Here is an 18840-nt window from a genome sequence, read left to right as displayed (position 1 = left end):
TGTTCAGATAAATTGTCCCTGCGTTAAAGCAAGAATTCTAAATTTACAAGCTCTAATTTAATGAACTGGATTTTGCTAATATGCTTCAGACTAATCCAGATCCTGCAGTTTGGAAGTTTTTTAAAGACGACTCTTCAGGTCTTGTGCTATGGGTCACTTAGTTTTAGAACATTTTCACATACTTTAATTGTTCCTCACAGGCCTAGAACGGCAATCGTTACACAGGCTGGCTTTCAGCAACTCAAATGAATTACACGCAGCCCTCATTTGGATTTTGGCAAAAATTACAACGGACGTCTCAAAATGTAACCGAATCTCTCCAGCCGAGCAGAAAGCAGCGAGGCCGCGCTGTAATATGAATGAGACATCGGGTGTTCGTTTGTTGGCTTTAATACATGAAAAGATAATTACGAACAGAAAACAAATTAATTCCGCTCGCCGAGATGCTAAACGCAAGCAGCCAGGAGGAAAAAAAATTCCCCGAGTCGGTTAATTGCACACATCCATGTTTAAATCCAAAGCGCCGCTGTAAATCTGGTTCCCGGCCTGCCTTCGCGCAACCGTGCCCCACTTCTGTCAGATAATTATGTATTCTATTGAGGATATACCTTTCGCTTCCAAATCCAGGCCACAGAGTTGTGTGTTTCTTATGACAGCTAATCAGAGGCTGTCCCTCAGCTCCAGTCTGAAGGACTGAGCCCCAGATAAGACACATACCTCGCAGCGCTGCTTTACCTGTCAATAAAAATATGCTGGAGTTGTAGTGGCGCACTTTGAAGCAGAAGAAGAAGAAAGCATTTTTCTCCAAATATCATTCACAGATAAAAACTTTTATTTAGAAAACAATTCCATAAGAACGGAGCATTCACATTCATTGGTATGCTAGCATTGAAGGCATGTAAAGTAGAGCTGAAAGGGTAAATTATGTAGTTTGCCATTATTTTTTATTTTATTTTATTTTTTTAAATGTACCTCAGTGTGTACTTTATGCTGTGGCAAACGAGGTTTAAAAAAATATCAGCTGCATTTATTGCATTAATTCCTGCCTTGTTTCTCACCTGTACAGTGTCAAGTATGTATGAGAATACATAAATGTTTCAAAGATAGAAAAGATTATGTATGTACAGGATACGTATAAACATAAAAAGAAACATTTGGGCTTTAAACATTATTGCGATGTAAGTCAATCAGTCAATCTTAGAAAAGCTTGTACATTCCAATGCATACGCTGGAAATTACAGTCTTCAGCGAAACACAACCAAATCCAGTAGGCTACATTTAAAATGAATAAACATCAAACTGTATTAACTTTTTATTATTATTATTATTGTTCAAGAGGCGATCAAATACGTAGCCAAGAGTTCAAGCCTTCACCCAAAAAGGTTTCTCAGCTATGATAATATAACGTAATCAAACCTAGTAATAAATAAAAACAGCAGTAATAACATTAAAACCTGTACAGGTACAAAATATTTCAAATATATAGGCAAACAGTGTACTTTAGTGCACAAAATACAGCAAGAAAGGCTTTGTTATGCAAGTCGGCCTCCTTCCTGTCTGGGGGAGCTAACGGCACCTCTCGGGAAGTCTGACCTGACCACTGCAGCTCTTTAGGTGGATCTTCATATGTCTGTGAAGCTTTTTTTTTTTTTTTTCTTCCTTTCCTCAGTGCCTCCTATTTATACTAGCAGTGACCGACAGTGTTTTATTCTGTGAAATCGTATATGATTCAATGCTGATCTCATGTGGACGCCTGCTGCCTGGCAAACTGTGCCCATTCACCAGCCTGTCTGCCTGCCTGAGAAACTTAATTCATCTCAGTATCCCGTGGCTAAATATACACCTGGTGCAGACTTCACCCCCTCTTTCTGCGTTTGGGACTGGCGGACAAGGACGTACACCTCATTCCTTCACATAAAAGGTTGAAAATCAAATAAAAACTGCCGATCAGTGCGAGCTGCGAGGGCGAAACTTGAACGGAATATGCCACTCAGAAGGTTTGAGAGCTGAGGGGAGCGCGGGCACACATCAGTGCTTGGCAGATTCATTGCAGTCATTATCACTGGGACAGAAATCACCGCAGTACGCCTCACTAAGGGAGAAGCCTAGTCTGCCAGCCAACAGGCCTCCATCAGATCAGATCATTTATGTCTAACCTTTTACAGGCGGGTGTGAGAAAGCTTCACAGTCACCCTGGCAGAGCCTTCAGTCAGACCCCCCCCCCCTCACCTTCATGGCCACTAACTTGAGGGCCAGATACAGTATAATATATTCTGCTCTGCTCTGCACATACTGGCCCCTACGAGGAGGTGGCATTTTCAGAGTCGGTGGCACAGCTCTCAGCCGGGTCATAGAAACAGTCCTCGTTCACTACAGAAGTCAGGCTTTGGACGCTGAACTCTCTCTCCAGCAGCGTGTTGAGATCCGCAGACGCCGACGCTGCATCCGCCTGGCTGTCCAGTGACCTGCTCTGCTGGTTCATGTTCAACAGTGCACCCTGGCTCCTCCTGAAACTGTTGACTTTCCTGTGGACAGCGCTGACGTGTCCCCGCGTTAGCTTGGGCTGGATCTCCGGAGTGTCCCCGACCGCCTCGGGCTGGACGCAGGGGGCCGGTGAGCTCTTTGGCACAGCGTCCTCCGACAGTTTAAGTTGGAGGAACTGAACCTCGATTGCACTAGCTGGGGAGTGGCCATCTCCGCTGTCCCTCCTTGTTCTCTCCTCACTAAAACCATCGTCATCCTCATCGCTTAGAATGTCCGACTCCTTCACAGAGGCGGGGCGGGCTTGGGAGTCGGAGCCTTGTGGCTGGGGCCAGTTCTGCGGAACAGGGGCGGTCTGGGAGTCGGAGGAGGGAGCTGGAGGAGCCCCAGACATACTGAAGGTTCCACTGCTTAGGCTTCCTTCATCCGAGTCTGGAGCCAGTTTGCCGTTTCCTCCCTGGCTGGGCGGCTCTCCAAGCGGCGGCTTACACAGCCAGGAAGCTCTGGAGGAACCTGGTAACAAAGGTGGTGATTACAGTCAGAAAAGTCACCCTTATCTGAGCAAAGCACTTGAAACGATGACGCAAAAAAAATAAGATATGATCATCTGTGAAGTATGTGCTCCATGTAATGCACAGGATGATTTCTTCTCAAAGCTCACCCAGCTTGGCGGAGGAGGGCCGGGTGTTGCGCAGAGGAGCCAGGCGCTCCTTACAGCTCCTCTCCAGCGTGCCATCGCACCTCATGGTCCTCCTCACGTTCTCCCTGAGGATGGAGCGAATCACCTTGACGATGCTGACCTTGCTCTCCGGCACACTGAGGAGGACACATCAGAGGTACCATAGTAACGTGAGCACAGCGTACATTTTTATACTTCATTTCCGAAGCTAAATATAGAGTAAGAGGATTGGTGGGAGAGTTCCGCTGTGTCCCCAGCGAAATGGCTGATTTAATTCATTAGGACTGATCCCAATTTCACAGCGTGTAATGAGAATTACCAAGTTGGTCACAGGCTTCACTCTCACCACAGTCTCCATGTACACAGTTAAATGCTTAAACAACAGAAGACACAGGAATCATCCATGGGACGGAATCCTAAGCCAATAACCTAATGTGTCTACTTTAGAGTCCACAATAGAGACATGGCTTAGCAATACTAGATTACTCATATACATAGGAAAACTGTAACCTGATTATGTAGCACATTGATATTTTACAGTGTATAACAGTTAATCTTCTGTTTAACAAAGAGTAATTAGTGGAAAAGGTCAAAATTTTGTGAAATACATTTAAATTTAAATTTAATTTCCTGAGAGTCAGATACCTCTCTCATTTGTTGAATGAATTATTTTAGCATAAAGGAAATTAAAGGCTGTCCAAGGGTTTAAAACAACTGCACCTCTTATGACATTGTGATTTTAATATGTAAATTATGTAAAAACAAGGTCTGGCATGTTAATTGATGAGCCTGAGATAGTAGGGACTGACAACTTGGTAAAAGAAGAGCTTAGCCGCTTTCTACGTTGTACAGTTTCCCGGTGTGACAAGAGTTAACTGACCTCATGAGCCAGCTCTTTTTCATTTCGCTTCCAAATACAGTGGGCTGCCTAATCTGGATAAACGCGGCTGGCTTGCTGACAACATGACTGCTTCTATTCCTTTTCTGGACTCTGTTTTAACAACATCACTATGCTCCCAGCATTTAATAATTACCTTGAGTATGAAAACCAGAATATAAATGTTGGCAGCCAAACCAGCAGAATATAAAGACAGCTGATACTTGGGGAAAACGACATGGTCTGTGGAAAAATCTGGACTACCAGAATTGTTCGTCTGCAATTCCATCACCTCAAGGTATGATTTCTGACCTGCTGCACAGCTGGAACACCGTCTCCGGTCTCCCTTCCACTTCAGACCTGGAGTGAATGAGCTCCCAGATGCAGCTGCTTTCAGTGCCTGTTCCTAGGAGAGCGGGGAAATAAAGGGGAAGGCTTTTAATCACACGGTCCAAATATGGTTTATGGTTTCAGAAGGAGATAAGAAGGGAGGGAGCTGAATGGAAATGCCAGGAGAGGGGTGTGCTGGCACGTAGAATGAGCTTAGGGGGTGTACGTGTGACGGGTTGGCGAGGGGGGTGGGAAATGAACAAAAAGATTTACTTCGTGGATGTACTTCGTGAGTGATTTAGTGAGGATGAAGTGGCAGCGTGAGGGCCTCTTACCTGCAGCATTTCCCAGCCTGACCTGCAGCGCAGAGAGCGGGATGAGCCAGCGGAACTTGAAGGGGTCCGAATCACCGTGAGAAAGCGCCGAACGCGGGTTGGTCTGGTCGTCACGTAGAGGGGGGGAGAAAAAGAAAAAAAGTTTCACACACGCTGTTTGCGGCATGAGAAAAATAACTGAGAGCATCAGACACAACACTTACCATCTTTTTCTTCAGCTTGTTGTTTTCCCTGTAGACCAATATCACCGCTTTCTTGAACACTGGTGAGAGAGAACACATCTTACTTTTGAACGCCTCTTGGGGAAAGGCAACGGAAGCACTTCAGATTCCGGCTTGAAGCCTTGAAGCACATATCAGCGTTATGGGCACGGGTATTCAAATTCACTTCAGTCTGTGCGACTCTACAGCAAAAACCCAATACACTTGGTTTATGCTTATGAAACCGTTAACTGGAAGCGTCCGTGAGTGACATAAAAACACACTGGAGACTCACCAAACACGGTCATCTCAGGGTCTTTTCTCATGCGGCCCAGCGATGGGAGGGGGTTGAGCCAGACCACTGAGGAATGCATGAGAAACTCTCCCATAGAAATCTCTGTGACCTGAGAGAGGACACGAGAGACGGCGAAACCATTTAAAAGAGGCAGTAGAATAACAAGCCAGACTTCTGACTCTTCAAGACGCTGTGAGATACATACTAAGCGATTGTGCGTGTGAAGCTGGAGACATACTGCAAACTAATGTTTGTACACGGGCTGAAAGCTGATTTTTAAGTCTTAATGTGGTCTTTAAGACAGAATAAAACATACTGTACCCTAGACATCATTATTTAGCATTCCCTTTGAATATTCATACTGCGATGGGTAGCAGCTAAATATTCCATGCATCGTGTAAATGTGCTCGGCCCCTTGAGGCAAGGCACAGAGGACGGTATAAACAACATGAGCTAAACAGCTCAGCTCTGATGTAGCTAGCCGGGCTAACGCAGTGTAAATAAACTGAAGCAGAAACTTAAGCAAAGTGTGAAGCAAATCTTTAAATATGTTGATGAATAGTAAATAATTCAAAGCCTGAATACTGGCACTGATCTCCCATCTTATAGGTACTAAATCAAACCTTGTCCTATCAGTTAGATGTGGCTTAAGTTTAATCAACCGCCCCGTCAGACTTCTCACTCGCAATGATCCTCTTCAGTGTTCATTTCAAGCCCTGCTAGCAGATAATGATGATGAATGGAAAAAGTGCATCTACCTCTTTATCGTGGCCAGTCTGCTCAGCAACCAGCTGATCGAACACAGAGCCGTAATCTTCGTAGATCTTCTGCATCTCATTGATATGGCTGGCCACCTTCTCCATGGCCTTCAGAGCCTCTGCGTGAACAAAACGAGGCGTTAGCAGGGATCAAGCCGTGGCTGTGTATTCAGCGCGTGTTTTGCACGCTCATTGTGCGTTCATTGTGTTCTGAAACGGTGCGGCCTCTTATCTGTCGTGACTGTAATGGCATTGAAAGGCCAAGGTTGGACGTGTCCTGTGTTTATGGTGCGTGTGTGTGAGAAAAGTTTTTCCTCTCCGTACCGGTGAGGTGGTAGTGCTCCTCGCTGTCGGCGTCGGTGAGGGAGACCAGCTCCCTCAGCAGCAGGGGGTACTTGAGCACCCTCTGCACCGGTTTAATCAGGTACGACTCCAGAGTGGAGGAGTGCTGCTTGGTGGGGTTCCTCGCATCCAGGAATTCTTTGAACGCCTGATCCGTCTTAGCTGAGAGAGAAAAACACGCACACGGTCAATTATCCGCAGTTTCCTAGCTTTGTTTTTGTTTCCAGGTGTACGCTAGCGGTCTCCAGCTTACGTAGCAAAAAAAACACGTGGCTGCATTGTTGGGACTCGCACATCAAGACAAATGTAGGTCAGCGCAGAATCATGGTGCAATAAAATGTCTCCAGTAGGGGGTAGTGTAAGCCTCACCTCCACCTGCCATCCCCACTGCACTATCAGTGTAAACGTCCTACTTCTTCTATTAAACTGAGCACAATGGGTTTAATTCAGGTAAATAAAAGGCCCCTAATAGTCTCTTAGAGATGCTAAAATATTAGTGTTGTCTTATTTACAACCTGATAAAAATAACCAAGTTGGGACCACTTAGTTTAAGCTGATGTGAAACAGCAGGTATTACACAGAACGGGCTTTCTGTAAAAGGTGGTGACATTTTCCCTGAGCAGTATGCTTCCAGAGCGCCTACCGAGGGGGGCTATTAAAGTATTAATTATAGCGCGCGCAGCCACAGACAGGCAGCCGCATCGACACCTCCCAGAGTAATTGGCAGGCAATTAACGAGTCGACAAATAAACAGCGAAACGGAGGCATCCCAGGGCCCCTGGCATGATGGGGAAGAGGGGAAGGGGAGGGCGGCGGGCCGATGAAGATGGCAGAGAACGGGCATGTAATTACTTAAAGGGTTGACTCACGCCCACAGATTTCTTCTGCGTCCTCAGATCTGCGAGTAATGACCGGGCTGTGCTGGGTTTTCTCCGTCATGCTAATCCGAACGCACTATGCAACTGCCGGCTGCTCGTCGCGCTAGGCTCTTATATCCGCGTCGTGCAATTATGGCCTCTACCTGTTATTCTAGTATTAGATTGTGTTCTCCTACTGTAATACAGTACCCCCTGCCATTTACAGCTCTGGTTAAAGGACAGGGTGCATAAAGCCTCTGAATACTGTTATAATACCTCGGACCGGGCATAATTTTTCCCTCACTCAACATTTGGAGTCATTCTGTGCCAAACTGGCGCCACCTACACACCGAAGCACTTTAGAATAATCACTATGCAAAGATCACAGGTGCTTTTGTAAAGGCCAGACGGTTTTTGACCATATAAATATAAACGTACCTTCACATTTTCCAATAGTTATTCAAAATTTCTCAGAGCTTTTCCTCTAAAGGTAGAGTACAGTCAAATCTATTTAACAGTTGTTTTGCAGCTTTATAAATCATTAACATAATTTTATTATCGAGACATTTAACAGCACCAAAAAGCCTTTAATGCACCAGTGTTTACTGATTACCATATTTGCCACACACAAGTCTGAGATGGGTCAGAATTACCTAGAAGGAGAATAGAGTGTATTGCTCCTGTCTAATCCTATTAAATATCCATCCTGGTGCTTACTTTGAGAAATTTCTCTCCACGTTCTGGTAATGGGGCAGATTTAAGCGGCACAGGAGGCAATTTGCCCTCCCCTCCCCACTCTCCCACGTCGGCAAAGAAGCCAATCTTCTTAGATTTCTCTCTGTGCCGGGCAGCGGTCCCAAGTCGTGTCAGAAAGGCCGCCGTCATAGCGGGCATAAATCAACTTTAAAATTTCTACACTGTCACATGCTGTGGGAGAAGCAAGGAGTTATTAGGGCTCTCAGGTTGTCACTGCCGCATATCTGCTGTGCCAGTGGGCAAGGTTATTCAAAGTCTGCGCATTAATATGTGCATGTATTTGTTTAAACGGATAATCGCTCTGAATGTTTTGAAACTGTTCATCACACAGCGAAAGGGGGAGAGCGCTGCCGCGCGCATCTCTAATGTGGTGTTTGCTTGTGAGCTGGATTTTGGAGATGGAGCGGGGGCTCGCTGTAAATCGGAGGGGCATCGCTCACCTCACTTTCATCCACCGTCCCTCTCTCTGGGACATTTACCTTCATGCATAATTGATTCCCTGATGCAACACAGGTGCAAGGAAGCGGAATGTGGCCGGGGTGGGGCTCATTTTGGATTAGACGTGTTTATTACATGCCTGTTCTTTGCTGGAGTGCGTACATGATGTGTTTATGTGTGGCGTTAGTACCTCTCTCCAAGACCTTTTGGACCTTGATGTGGTTGGCGCAGAAGCCGCTGTAGAGCTTGAAGTGGTCAGCGTAGTAGAGGAATGAACCCCCGAGGGAAAACAGCAGTTTCTGTGAAAAGGAAAAAACAAAGGCGGAGGGTGAGTGCTGCACACAGATGGAGAGAAAGTGGCTCCAGAAAAAAAGCAGGAGAGAGTTATGAAAGAGTGGGGACATGTGAAGTCGTGACCAGATCCCTATGTTCTCCCTCTCTTGGGAGACTGTTCTGTCCTCACCCTCTCGCCTAACCTCTCCAGTACACGCTAGCATTCAGCAGCTCACAATCCACCCAGTGAACCACTGCCTCGATCAATAGACCCCCACGCCTGGTTATGTCAAGCCTATAAATCTGCTTTCACACCTCAATTACTTATAAACCTCAAGATCTCAAAGATCATACCCTCCTCTGGAATAGTGGCTAAAAGGTTTGAGAATAATGTTGCTCTGTATACTCATTGAATCCACACTGCATCTTCAGACATTTAATCAATACTGTGGTATGTTATTGTATGTCTCACCTTGAACTGGGAAGGGGTTTCCAGGGTGCTGAAGTCAGGCGAGGAGGCGATCCTCTCCTCCAGCGTCTGCAGGAAGACCCTCTGGAAGTCCAGCATCTCGGGCAGGCTGCCAAACAAACTCTCCATCTAAAGGAGGTAGGAGAAGAAAGCAGAGTGGATGGTAAGAGGTAAGGTGAAATTGTGGAGAAGTTGATGGATAAGGAAGGATGAAAGCAGAGCAGCAGGGACGTGGGGAGTGGGAGGACGAGAGAGGAGGGAATATGAGGCTACAAAGAAAAAAAAAAGAAAGAAGAAAAAACGCAGCCAAGATAGCTCGTAATTCATAACAGTCAGTCAGAGCGGCACCCCGGAGTGTTATAAAACCTCCACTCTGATGGATCCATCTCTGACAAAGGCACTTAGGGACAAGATATGGTACCCTGCTAGAAATAAGTCCAACACATAAACGTGCAAACTTCAGCTGTCCAACACACACACGCTCCGTCACATTCTCTGTAGTCAGGGTCACCGCTTCTCTTTATCAAAAGCCATTCGCGGGCAAACATGCCCTTGTCCATTCTGTGTCTGGACACATCCCTCTGTCCCATAATAGCCTTTTAATTTGCCCCGGTGCTCAGTGGCCTATCGACCAGTCTGTCTTGGGAGGGGCGTCCTGTGTTCGAGGTCACGCCTCGCACGGAGCTGCAAACTGCCCCGCTATGGTCGTTAGCGTGCTGCGGTGACACAATTTGTTGTCACAAACGCGCACAAATTGGTTTCATTCAAAGTGTTTTAAGATGGAGACAGATCCCACGTTCCTGAAGAAGAAATCAGTGGACATTTATACTGTGGTGTATTAAAATGAGGTGAGAGATTCAAGGGTGGGTCTACTATTAAGATCGTCTTTATTAGTGAGTCCCTATGGGACGCTGGAAGGTCAGCGTAGGGGAGTGCTAATTTGTCCTCCAGGCACTTGGAGCAGTAATAAGGGAGATGCATTCACTGATACACAAAGAAACAATGAATGTGATGTCCTATATAGTCTAGGAACCTGCCCGGACACACCTCTGGGCGTTACACCCACTCTCCTTCATATTTCACACAAACACCTACCTCGTCCTGAGTGAGGAAGGTTTCATTCTGCAGCGGTTTCAGGTAGATCTCAAACAAACAGGCCAGGTCCTACACACACACACAAAACAAAAAAAAAAACATCCGAATGAAGGTCAATGACGAGAAATAAACAAGATAAAACATCATCTCTTAACCTGCCTGTCCTTTAAAAGCTCTTCCATCATCAGATCAGCCCTTATTTCTCCCTTCATAACCTCCAACTGTGTCCCTCCCACAATCACCTCATTCACCCTCCATTCTCCCCTCTATCTCCATCCCCCCTCCCCGACTCCTTTAATGTGGCTGTAGCTTGTCGTGGGGATCAGTGGGGATATTCTCATTAGGTTGATTTATGAGCTTCCTCCTCCTCCCCCCCTCCCAGGGTTTGTGGTGCATGGATACAGGCGAAAAAAAAAGGGCCTGCATCAAGCCACTCCGGGAAGACAATATTCTCCCTCAATTACAATTCAGTGGCATTCAGAAGAAGAAGAGGAGGAGGAGGAGGAGGGGGAGTGCACGGTGAAGGGGACTGAGTGAAAAATGAGGAAATGAGGGGAAAAAAACCCGCCATGACAAGTTACAGAGACGAGAAGCTCATGATCGCGGCTTTTAATGGGCGTCGGGGAGAAAGGAGTCAAATCGGAAAACATGGGGGCAGCAAAATAATTTGAGCAAGAGGGAAATAAATGAATCTAGTCAGGAGGAGGCATATCTATAGCTGTGCCAAATAGCATATTTTGTTCTGTAAGCAATATACTATAAAAAGTACCTTACATCAAAAAAAAAAAAAAAAAGACAGCAGCAGCAGAGCAGCTTCCAAAATCTTTAGAAGGCAGCTGACAAGTCATTAATTCACCGTGAAACGATGTTACAGTGATCTCACCTTCACGTACGACTTCTCTGTGTCCACCAGCTCCTGGATGACCTTGCGTAACCTCTCGGTGGCGCTCATGTGCTTGGGGCAAGGTCTGAGTAGGGCAGCCTCTCCTGTAGGACCCGAGCCGGCACCCCCTCCCTGCCTCCCTGAAGCCTCCCTGGTGTCGTCCATCAAACCCCCGGTCCCTGAGCCCGTCCCCTCCTGGAACGACTGGTAGAGGGTGCACACTGTGTCCACGCTCTGTAGGGGGCGACAGAGAGAGAGAGAGAGAAAGAGGGGGAAAGTAAGTGGTTTAGTTTCGGCAGCTCACGGATTACAACAGGAGGCTGGATAAAATGAGGGTCACCCTCGTTAACAGAAACAGCACATTCTCGAGGATACACCCATATTAGCCATTCTATTAATGATTTTGACTCGAAAGCTATATGGAATAATGTATAGAATCTACACTGTGGATGATCAGTGATCCCCCCCGGGTATACTAAGAGCGTTATGGAGATTTAGTTATGCACTCTGTGCTAATTGGCTTTGCATCAAAGACTTTACAGTGCATCTAACTGGATATCCCAGCAGATAGTCTTACACAATTCCTTTAAATCCATAGCGGACATTTATTGCAGCTTTGTGTCACATCAATAACAGAAAATCTGACATGCTAGGAAATCCCAAGTGGTCATGTGTTAGTTTGGGGTGGAGGAGGGGTTAGTAGTACGTCGTTCTCCGCGCTCATTCACAAAACGTATAATTCCTTCCGGCTCTTAGTAAGTAGAACCCCAGGAAGAACTCGGCGTCACACTTTTACAGAAACGGATAATCTGCATCGCTTTATACTGGCCTAATGCCTGGGGTATGATAATTAACATCACACATAGGCACCATACTGTGAATTCTAGCCTATGGCAGGTATGGTTTTATAGTCTGTGGCAGAAAATGAAACATTGTTAGCTTCTTAGTTCTACTCCCTGGGAAAGAAAATAAGAAACCTCTGTTCTCCCTACTCCTTCAGGTATAGGCTTTTCTACCGCGACGATAAATGTATGTACACTTAATCAAAATCCTACCTAATTTCTAACCTGACAAGCTAGTCAAGCACAACACTTCATCTCCAGCAAGCTCTGCTAGACTGCAGCAAACCATCAATTATGATGTGATTTCGGTGTTAAAAATAGTCTCGTGATGGCCAGCCCTGCTTATTCCAAGTGAATGACATGATGTAGCATTATGATCCGCGGCCAGGCTCTAAAATCAGCAGAGGCTGGTAAGTGCCAGTAATTGGAGGTTCCAATCCGCTGCACAGCAACACAGCGCGGCGGGACGGCCGCGATGCCAAGCAAAACAGCTGCTCAGCACTCTCCACCTACCTCTGCTCGCGAGTGTGTGCGTGTGCTGGTATTTAAAATACCGCTTGAGCAAGCAGTCAAGTGCAGTGTCTACCGGAGGCTGCGCGGCAACAGACGCGAATCGATACGCACTTCATTGTGACGCTCAAGGCATTGATATGCATCCATGCAACTTAACAGTGTGTGAAAGCCTGTCTGGGTCATTCAGCTCTGGTACTGGTGTGAGCTACCCCCCCCCCAAACCACAATAACCGCCGACCCGACCATCCACCCACTCCCTGGGAGCCCACGGACAATCAAGGCATCCATTAATAAGCTTGCGACTCATCAGCAAGCTCATTATAGCATGGCCACTCCAGAGACGGCCCTGCAGTACTCCAGCACACTCTGTGCATATCAAGACTGAAAAAAGGAGAAGGAATGGACAGGAGAGGGAAATTCCTCTCCATGTCCTCTATGTATGTCTGGGCTAAGCCTCTTTCGAGTGATCCGCCGACCACAGCAGCGCTCCACTCTGGAGTTCTTTGAATGTGGGCCGATAATTATGAAGCGACTTAATGTCTCCCTGTGACTCAGTGGAGGGACTAATGTTCCTAATGGGCAGCACAAGGTGTTCTCGCACGCTGCAAACGGACATACCTGCACGCGAAACCGGACTGACAAACGAGCTTCTGCTCCAGCGATGGTCAAAACAAGAGCAAAGGCCTGTGTTTGCGAGCACAGCTGTTCTTCGAGGCGAAAGCTAACCTCGGCGTGTTGACGTGCTCACGGTGTAAATGCTAAAACGCAGACACGTCCTTGTGGGAGCTGATAAGACACGTTTCCCAACATTCCATGTGAACGTGGCGATGTTACTGGGTTCACGTGCGCGATGTAACTACAGCTGCTGACAAATACTATCCCTTTAAAAGATCATAAAAATCTGCCTCAAACAGTGATGATGCTGCCACCCACAGCGTCAGTCAGCTTCCATTCACTGATGCACGCTCTGGGAAAACTCCATAATGCGCCAGACAGGCGGATAGGGCGAGATTGCCTGAAGGAAACACAGGGGTTGAAGGATATCAGAGCGACATATTCATCAAATAGCCCACTGGTTGCTCCAGACAGGGGAGAGCAGCCTTGCAGAGACAGATAACAGTCATATCTGCTGTTTATTTCTGCTACAAGAACCCAAAGGGGAGGCCTGCTGAGGTCTTCAGAAACATGTGTGCACCCGGTAGCACATACAAGCACTCAAGTGCCGAGTTAATTCTCATCACACCCCCACAGCGGGACGATACGGGCTCATGTTTACCTCGCATAAACGAGACGATGGCGGAGCCGCGGCACGGGAGGGAAAGGGAGAGAAAATGCTCGGCTGGATGCTGGAGGACATGTGCGCGTGGAACGCGCTTTCGCCTCTCACACAGCCTCCCGGGCAAGAGTTTCATCAACACTAAATGACAGATACCTGCACCGGAGCGTGACACGGCTGGCAGAAAGAATGAGGAGAAGAGGATGGGTGGGGGCTGCGTAGCCATGACTCAGGAATTGGATTTTCCTAACAACAATCCCACCAACGCAGCCTGACAGCTAGCCCAAATAAGCAATTAAGAGCCGAGGACGGGAGCCAGCAGAGGCGGGAGGAAAGCCTGGGAGCGCCACAAACGTCGAGTGGAGCTGACAGCGCCGCTGCGAATTCCTATTCAGGTTTCCTTCTGACAGGTGTCAGCTCGGGATCGTGTTTCCACCCCTGCTCATGCCCTTTAGTCAATTTAGAAAAGAATTATTTGTCAACCTTTGTAGTTGAGAAAAAATAAAAAATAAAAAATTAACTCAGGTGGTTGTCATTTTGTCTCCGGTGGCATTCTGACATCATCTAGTAGCATTTCCACTTCCCACATCCCCTGGGCCACAGCGAAGAGTTTAATTTCAAAATGTCAGACCTTTCAAGTGAAAATTCTCAGTTTTTACAAATCCAGACACACTTTCACTCCGAGCGGACCAAAGAAGGTCTGCCGACACACAAACTAAACCTGTTCACTACCTCTCCCAGCCTCCTGGTCACCATGAAGAGCAGTCTGTAGAGCAGCCTCCATGCTGCCGTGGCCTGCCTTTGGGTCCTTCGGGCCAGAGAGCAACCCTTCCTCCGCAGCTTGCTTCCTCTGGATGCCGGCATGACCGCCAAGCGCGTGCGCCGCTGGCAAAAATATCCGTGACGAGGGGGTCGTCTCAGCACTCTCGACGATGTTTATCTTCTTGCTCTGTCCACCTTTAATTCTCATCTGATGATCACTTTACCCAGCTTCCTCCCTGCTTTTATTTCGCCGCAGCCTCTCTCCCCGTTAGGCCCGGGTCAGGAGCCTCAGGTGCACCTCTGTCTCTGCAGCAGACTGGACTTTGATGAGGATCGAGCCATTGATCCTGAATCCTGCAGTTCTGTGAGCGTGGGCAGAGGAAAAAGTGCTTTCTGCCGTCTTGTTTTGCATATCAGACAGTTGCAGAGAGTCCGGCTAAACGGAGAGGCAATTCGTCCTCTAGCACCTATTACTCTTGTCTGTTTTCCTCAGCGGTTTTATCCCTAAGTCTCTACCTATACGCCTTGCCATACATCCTACTTCCCTCTGTCCATTCGCCTCCAGACACCCCCATTCCTCCTTCCTCTTCCCCTGCCTTTTCCACTCCTTTTCGGTTCCAGGTGAACTCCCTGGCGTGATTTGCAGAGGGCTGAATGGAGGGGCCGTGGGCTGCATCAGTGTCCAGTCTCTCAATAGCAGCAGCACAATGTCGACTGTTCTGGCTTGTTACCTCCACACACAGAGGAATGGCTGACTCAAAAATGGGAGGCTCTGAGCCGGTGGGGGTAACGGGGCAGGAATGTTAACTATGGCCTCGCACAAGAATAAAAACGTGACACGTATCGCTCAACGCGCAGGGTCTTTACACATGGAATAAATAGACAAATGAAGGCTGAGAAGATAAAAGAACAATGTCACAAAGTGACTAGACCACAAACCCTTACACAAGCGCACTCTTCACTTTTGCGTGTTGCCGTGTCACTGTTTGCACCAAGGTTTTTTTTTCTATTTACCGCAATAATTAATGCTGCAACACAGTTTGCAGCCATGTCCAAAAGTAATCATGTTCATACCTGTTCCGACATCAAGAACATCCTCAGGCTTGGTGTTACTTTGTGATAAGGTAACACTTCAGCGCTAGACAGACAGGGGCATCTGTACACTGTGCTACAAACTGCATCAGAAATCACAGGCCAGGAGCTACCGCTGCCACCGCAGAACAAAAAAAGACACTAGCATCGTCAAGATTCCTCTCAGCCCATGGCAATCCTTCACCATCTCACCCTTCTTCTTATTTCACTATTTTTAGATGGCGTTTCCTTGAAAGGCAGTAACTGAAATCGGACGTGTGAAAACAGTCATCTGAGGCGTACTTACACATAGAAAATTAATTTAGTCCCATTTCAGGCGTATTCTGCTACTTGTTTTCCCCAAGTTTTGTGAATAAACAAATGCAAAAAAAAAAAGGAAGAAAAAATACCCAACTGAGCTATGACTGGAAAAAATACCAAACACCATCTCCATCTCCCCTTTAATGCTCCGATGGAGCTATTATGTACAGTCGTTCGCCTGCTTTGCAGATGAAACTTTGCTCAAATCAAAGGGAGCAGAAGCCACGCGCTTTACCGGCGGAGAAGCCCCATCTTAGCAGAAATAAACAAATGTGGGGCGGGAGAGGATAAAGAGCGGGGATGAAATACAGGCGTGTCCCTGGGGCTGGTTTTACCCATCCCTCACAGGAAACAGCCTTGTCATTACACTGTGAGGGGGGGACGGAGCAGAAAGAGAAGACCCAGTGGCCGGTAGGCAGGCCAGTGATTCATTTGCCATGTTAGTGGGCTATAGTGCCACGATGCCATCTTCTTTTCAAAGCTCAATAAAAGAAGATGTGCTCTCATAAATCAAACAGAGCAGAGGGGAGGAGAGAGGGAGATGAGAGGGAGGGCTGGTCCCGTCGCGCTCCACTCAAGCCCATTTTCGCCTTTTATTATTCATCCTAAACAAATATTATCCCGCCAAGTCTCTGAGGACTTTGGGAGAGGAGTGTGTTTTAATAATGAAGCCAGCTTCAGATTAAAGCGCCTATTCTGCGGAGCTCCCTGGGCTATTCAGAGCCCCTCCTCCGTATGACTGCCAGTACAAAGGCAAAGTAATGCTCGCACTCGTCGCCATTCTTCCTCCAAGATGCCTAAACTAAATGAAAGGTTAAGTGGAAATGCTTGTTGCCGACATTAAACATGGCTTGACGAACGAGCCCGTGGAATAACTAACGGCGATCCCTGTGCTGCTCACGTTCCCCCTCTTGAACCGGAAAACGGTCAATCGGGGTGAATCAGAACCAAAGGACGCTCGCTGAACTATCCGCGCTGCACGACTGTCGAAGATGACACGATACCAGCTGATAAAGGAGCTAATGAGCACACAAGGTGACCGCTGGAGAGTAAATACACGGCCATTAAGACAGAAACTAACGGGCAAACCACCACCGTTAATCTTAACAGAACCTGTAGGCTGCTGCTGGGATAACATAGGAGCAACTTAATGACCTATTAACCTTTTTACTATTTGCCATGTAATAAAACGTACAAGGAATTAAAGAGTAGAGACGTATTGCCGTTGTGGAGTCATGTGCACTGCGGCTCCAAACACATGCATGAGAATAAACTAAGCTAAGCTACTAAGCTAATAAAACTTCAATTAAAAAGTCTATAAGCGGTTCTGTTAATGAAGCTCTCTCTAAATACCTCTATGCTAAGACACAATGGCGGTGCTATTGTTAAACACAAAGAACATAATGTCAGTGGTCATTAAAACCGCGTGGGTACTGGGCAAATTACACTGTAATTAAATGCATCAAATTTGAAGACAATTCATCGCATTCATCACATGAGACAGCCTAAACCAAAGTGGACCATCCCTTGAGCCATCCTGTGAGCCCCTGGGGTTTTCTAATTATTGCAACTAATGCTAAAATGCTAATGCAGATAACAGGCATGTGAATTCTCTGACAAAAAAAATGCCACACGCACACAGTGACAACTAAGGAAGTTGTGCGAAGGTGTGTCAAGTGAGAAGACACTGTGAGAGCTGTATCAGCTCACAGTTAAAGCCGCACAGAATCGAGCAGCCAATAGTTACCGGCCGTTTGTCCACTTTGGTGTCTCTCTGGCAGGACAGGCAGGTCGTCACGTCCTGGGCCAGGCAGGCCAGTTTATCTTTAAGGAGACGTCCCAGACTGAGAAGAGCAGATCCCAGGAATAGATCCTTCTCGTCTCCTTGGCAGCTGGACGGCCAGAACCAGCACATGGCCAGGAGGGAGCACAGGGCCTGGGCGGGAGACTGGTCCCGCGTGAAGAGCTCCAGTAAGGTGGTGAGGTAAAGACACCGCTGGGGCGCTTCATCGCTCCCCGCCGGGGCTACAATTGGCACAACCACCGTCATGGCCGCACCGGCCGCCTCAGGTGTGGTCATCTCAGCCAGAACTGGGTCATTGTGAAGCGGAGTCCCCGTTGGTTCCTCTGTTGCTCCTTCCTTTTAAGTTTTTATCTCCCACTCTGCTTTTCCAACTTGTTTACAGTGGAGTGGACTGACAAGCGCGGGCTAGAATTAACTGTGCTGACAGCGGTAAGCCCAGATTATTAGCCTGCTCACGGCCAGATGGCGACTGATGGGCTTAGTCATAACACACACACATACACTTCCCCAAATTACCCCCCAACTCCCATCCAACAGACAGACACACAAACACCAGTCGGCTGGAGCAGACTCTCTAAAGTTTAGGGAGGAGATGGCTCCAAGGAAGAGGGGATCATGTTTGAAGAAGATACAACCTAATATTGCAGGCATGCACCGTATCTTTTTGAAGTCTAGGGTGTGCGATAAGAGAGGAGGACTGAATCTTTCTCTTGCAACTTTTTTCTCTCCTAAAAAGGGATTATTTAACAAAGAAGAACAGCACAAAGGTCACAGTTTACTAAATGTATATCTATCTATATCTATATCTATCTATATCTATATCTATATATATATCTATATCTATATATATATCTATATCTATATATCTATATCTATATATCTATATCTATATATATATATATATGCGTGTATATATGTTACACATTTTCCATTTTAAAACATACTTTATCAGCATTACATTTACACAGATCATCATTCAGATCATGTTTGACATCCAGCTACATGGCTTGATGTGTATTGTGTAAATTTGTTGGACCTGTTACCTACAGATTTAGGTTATGTGATCCCAGATAGCTGAAAGTAGGAATTCTTTTAAAAAGATTAAAATTAGTTGGAAAAGATAAATAATGTAAATTTAAAGTGTGCTCCGGCCTTCTCTCACATTGTTTTGGCTTCCGGCTCC

The 18840-nt window shown here is 46.8% G+C and overlaps 1 protein-coding gene across 5 annotated transcripts in view; it reads right to left on the bottom strand.

Moving 5' to 3' along the window:
- Positions 1–809: 809 nt before the first annotated feature.
- tiam2a (TIAM Rac1 associated GEF 2a) overlaps positions 810–18840 on the bottom strand; it is an 84297-nt gene continuing 66266 nt past the window's right edge. For all 5 annotated transcript variants that reach the window (XM_047611016.1, XM_047611014.1, XM_047611013.1 and 2 more), the window contains 12 exons: positions 11069–11302; positions 10186–10254; positions 9094–9219; positions 8539–8647; positions 6280–6459; positions 5956–6074; positions 5198–5306; positions 4906–4964; positions 4703–4805; positions 4350–4443; positions 3143–3297; positions 810–2994 (listed from right to left, as the gene is read on the bottom strand). In XM_047611016.1, coding sequence (XP_047466972.1) covers positions 2300–2994; positions 3143–3297; positions 4350–4443; positions 4703–4805; positions 4906–4964; positions 5198–5306; positions 5956–6074; positions 6280–6459; positions 8539–8647; positions 9094–9219; positions 10186–10254; positions 11069–11302 — 2052 coding nt within the window. In that variant the 3' untranslated portion in view covers positions 810–2299. The remainder of the gene's footprint in view (positions 2995–3142; positions 3298–4349; positions 4444–4702; positions 4806–4905; positions 4965–5197; positions 5307–5955; positions 6075–6279; positions 6460–8538; positions 8648–9093; positions 9220–10185; positions 10255–11068; positions 11303–18840) is intronic.

Source organism: Mugil cephalus, chromosome 17 (genome assembly GCF_022458985.1).
Source record: "Mugil cephalus isolate CIBA_MC_2020 chromosome 17, CIBA_Mcephalus_1.1, whole genome shotgun sequence".
Taxonomy (NCBI): domain Eukaryota; kingdom Metazoa; phylum Chordata; class Actinopteri; order Mugiliformes; family Mugilidae; genus Mugil; species Mugil cephalus.
This window is presented reverse-complemented; position numbering and strand designations above follow the sequence as displayed.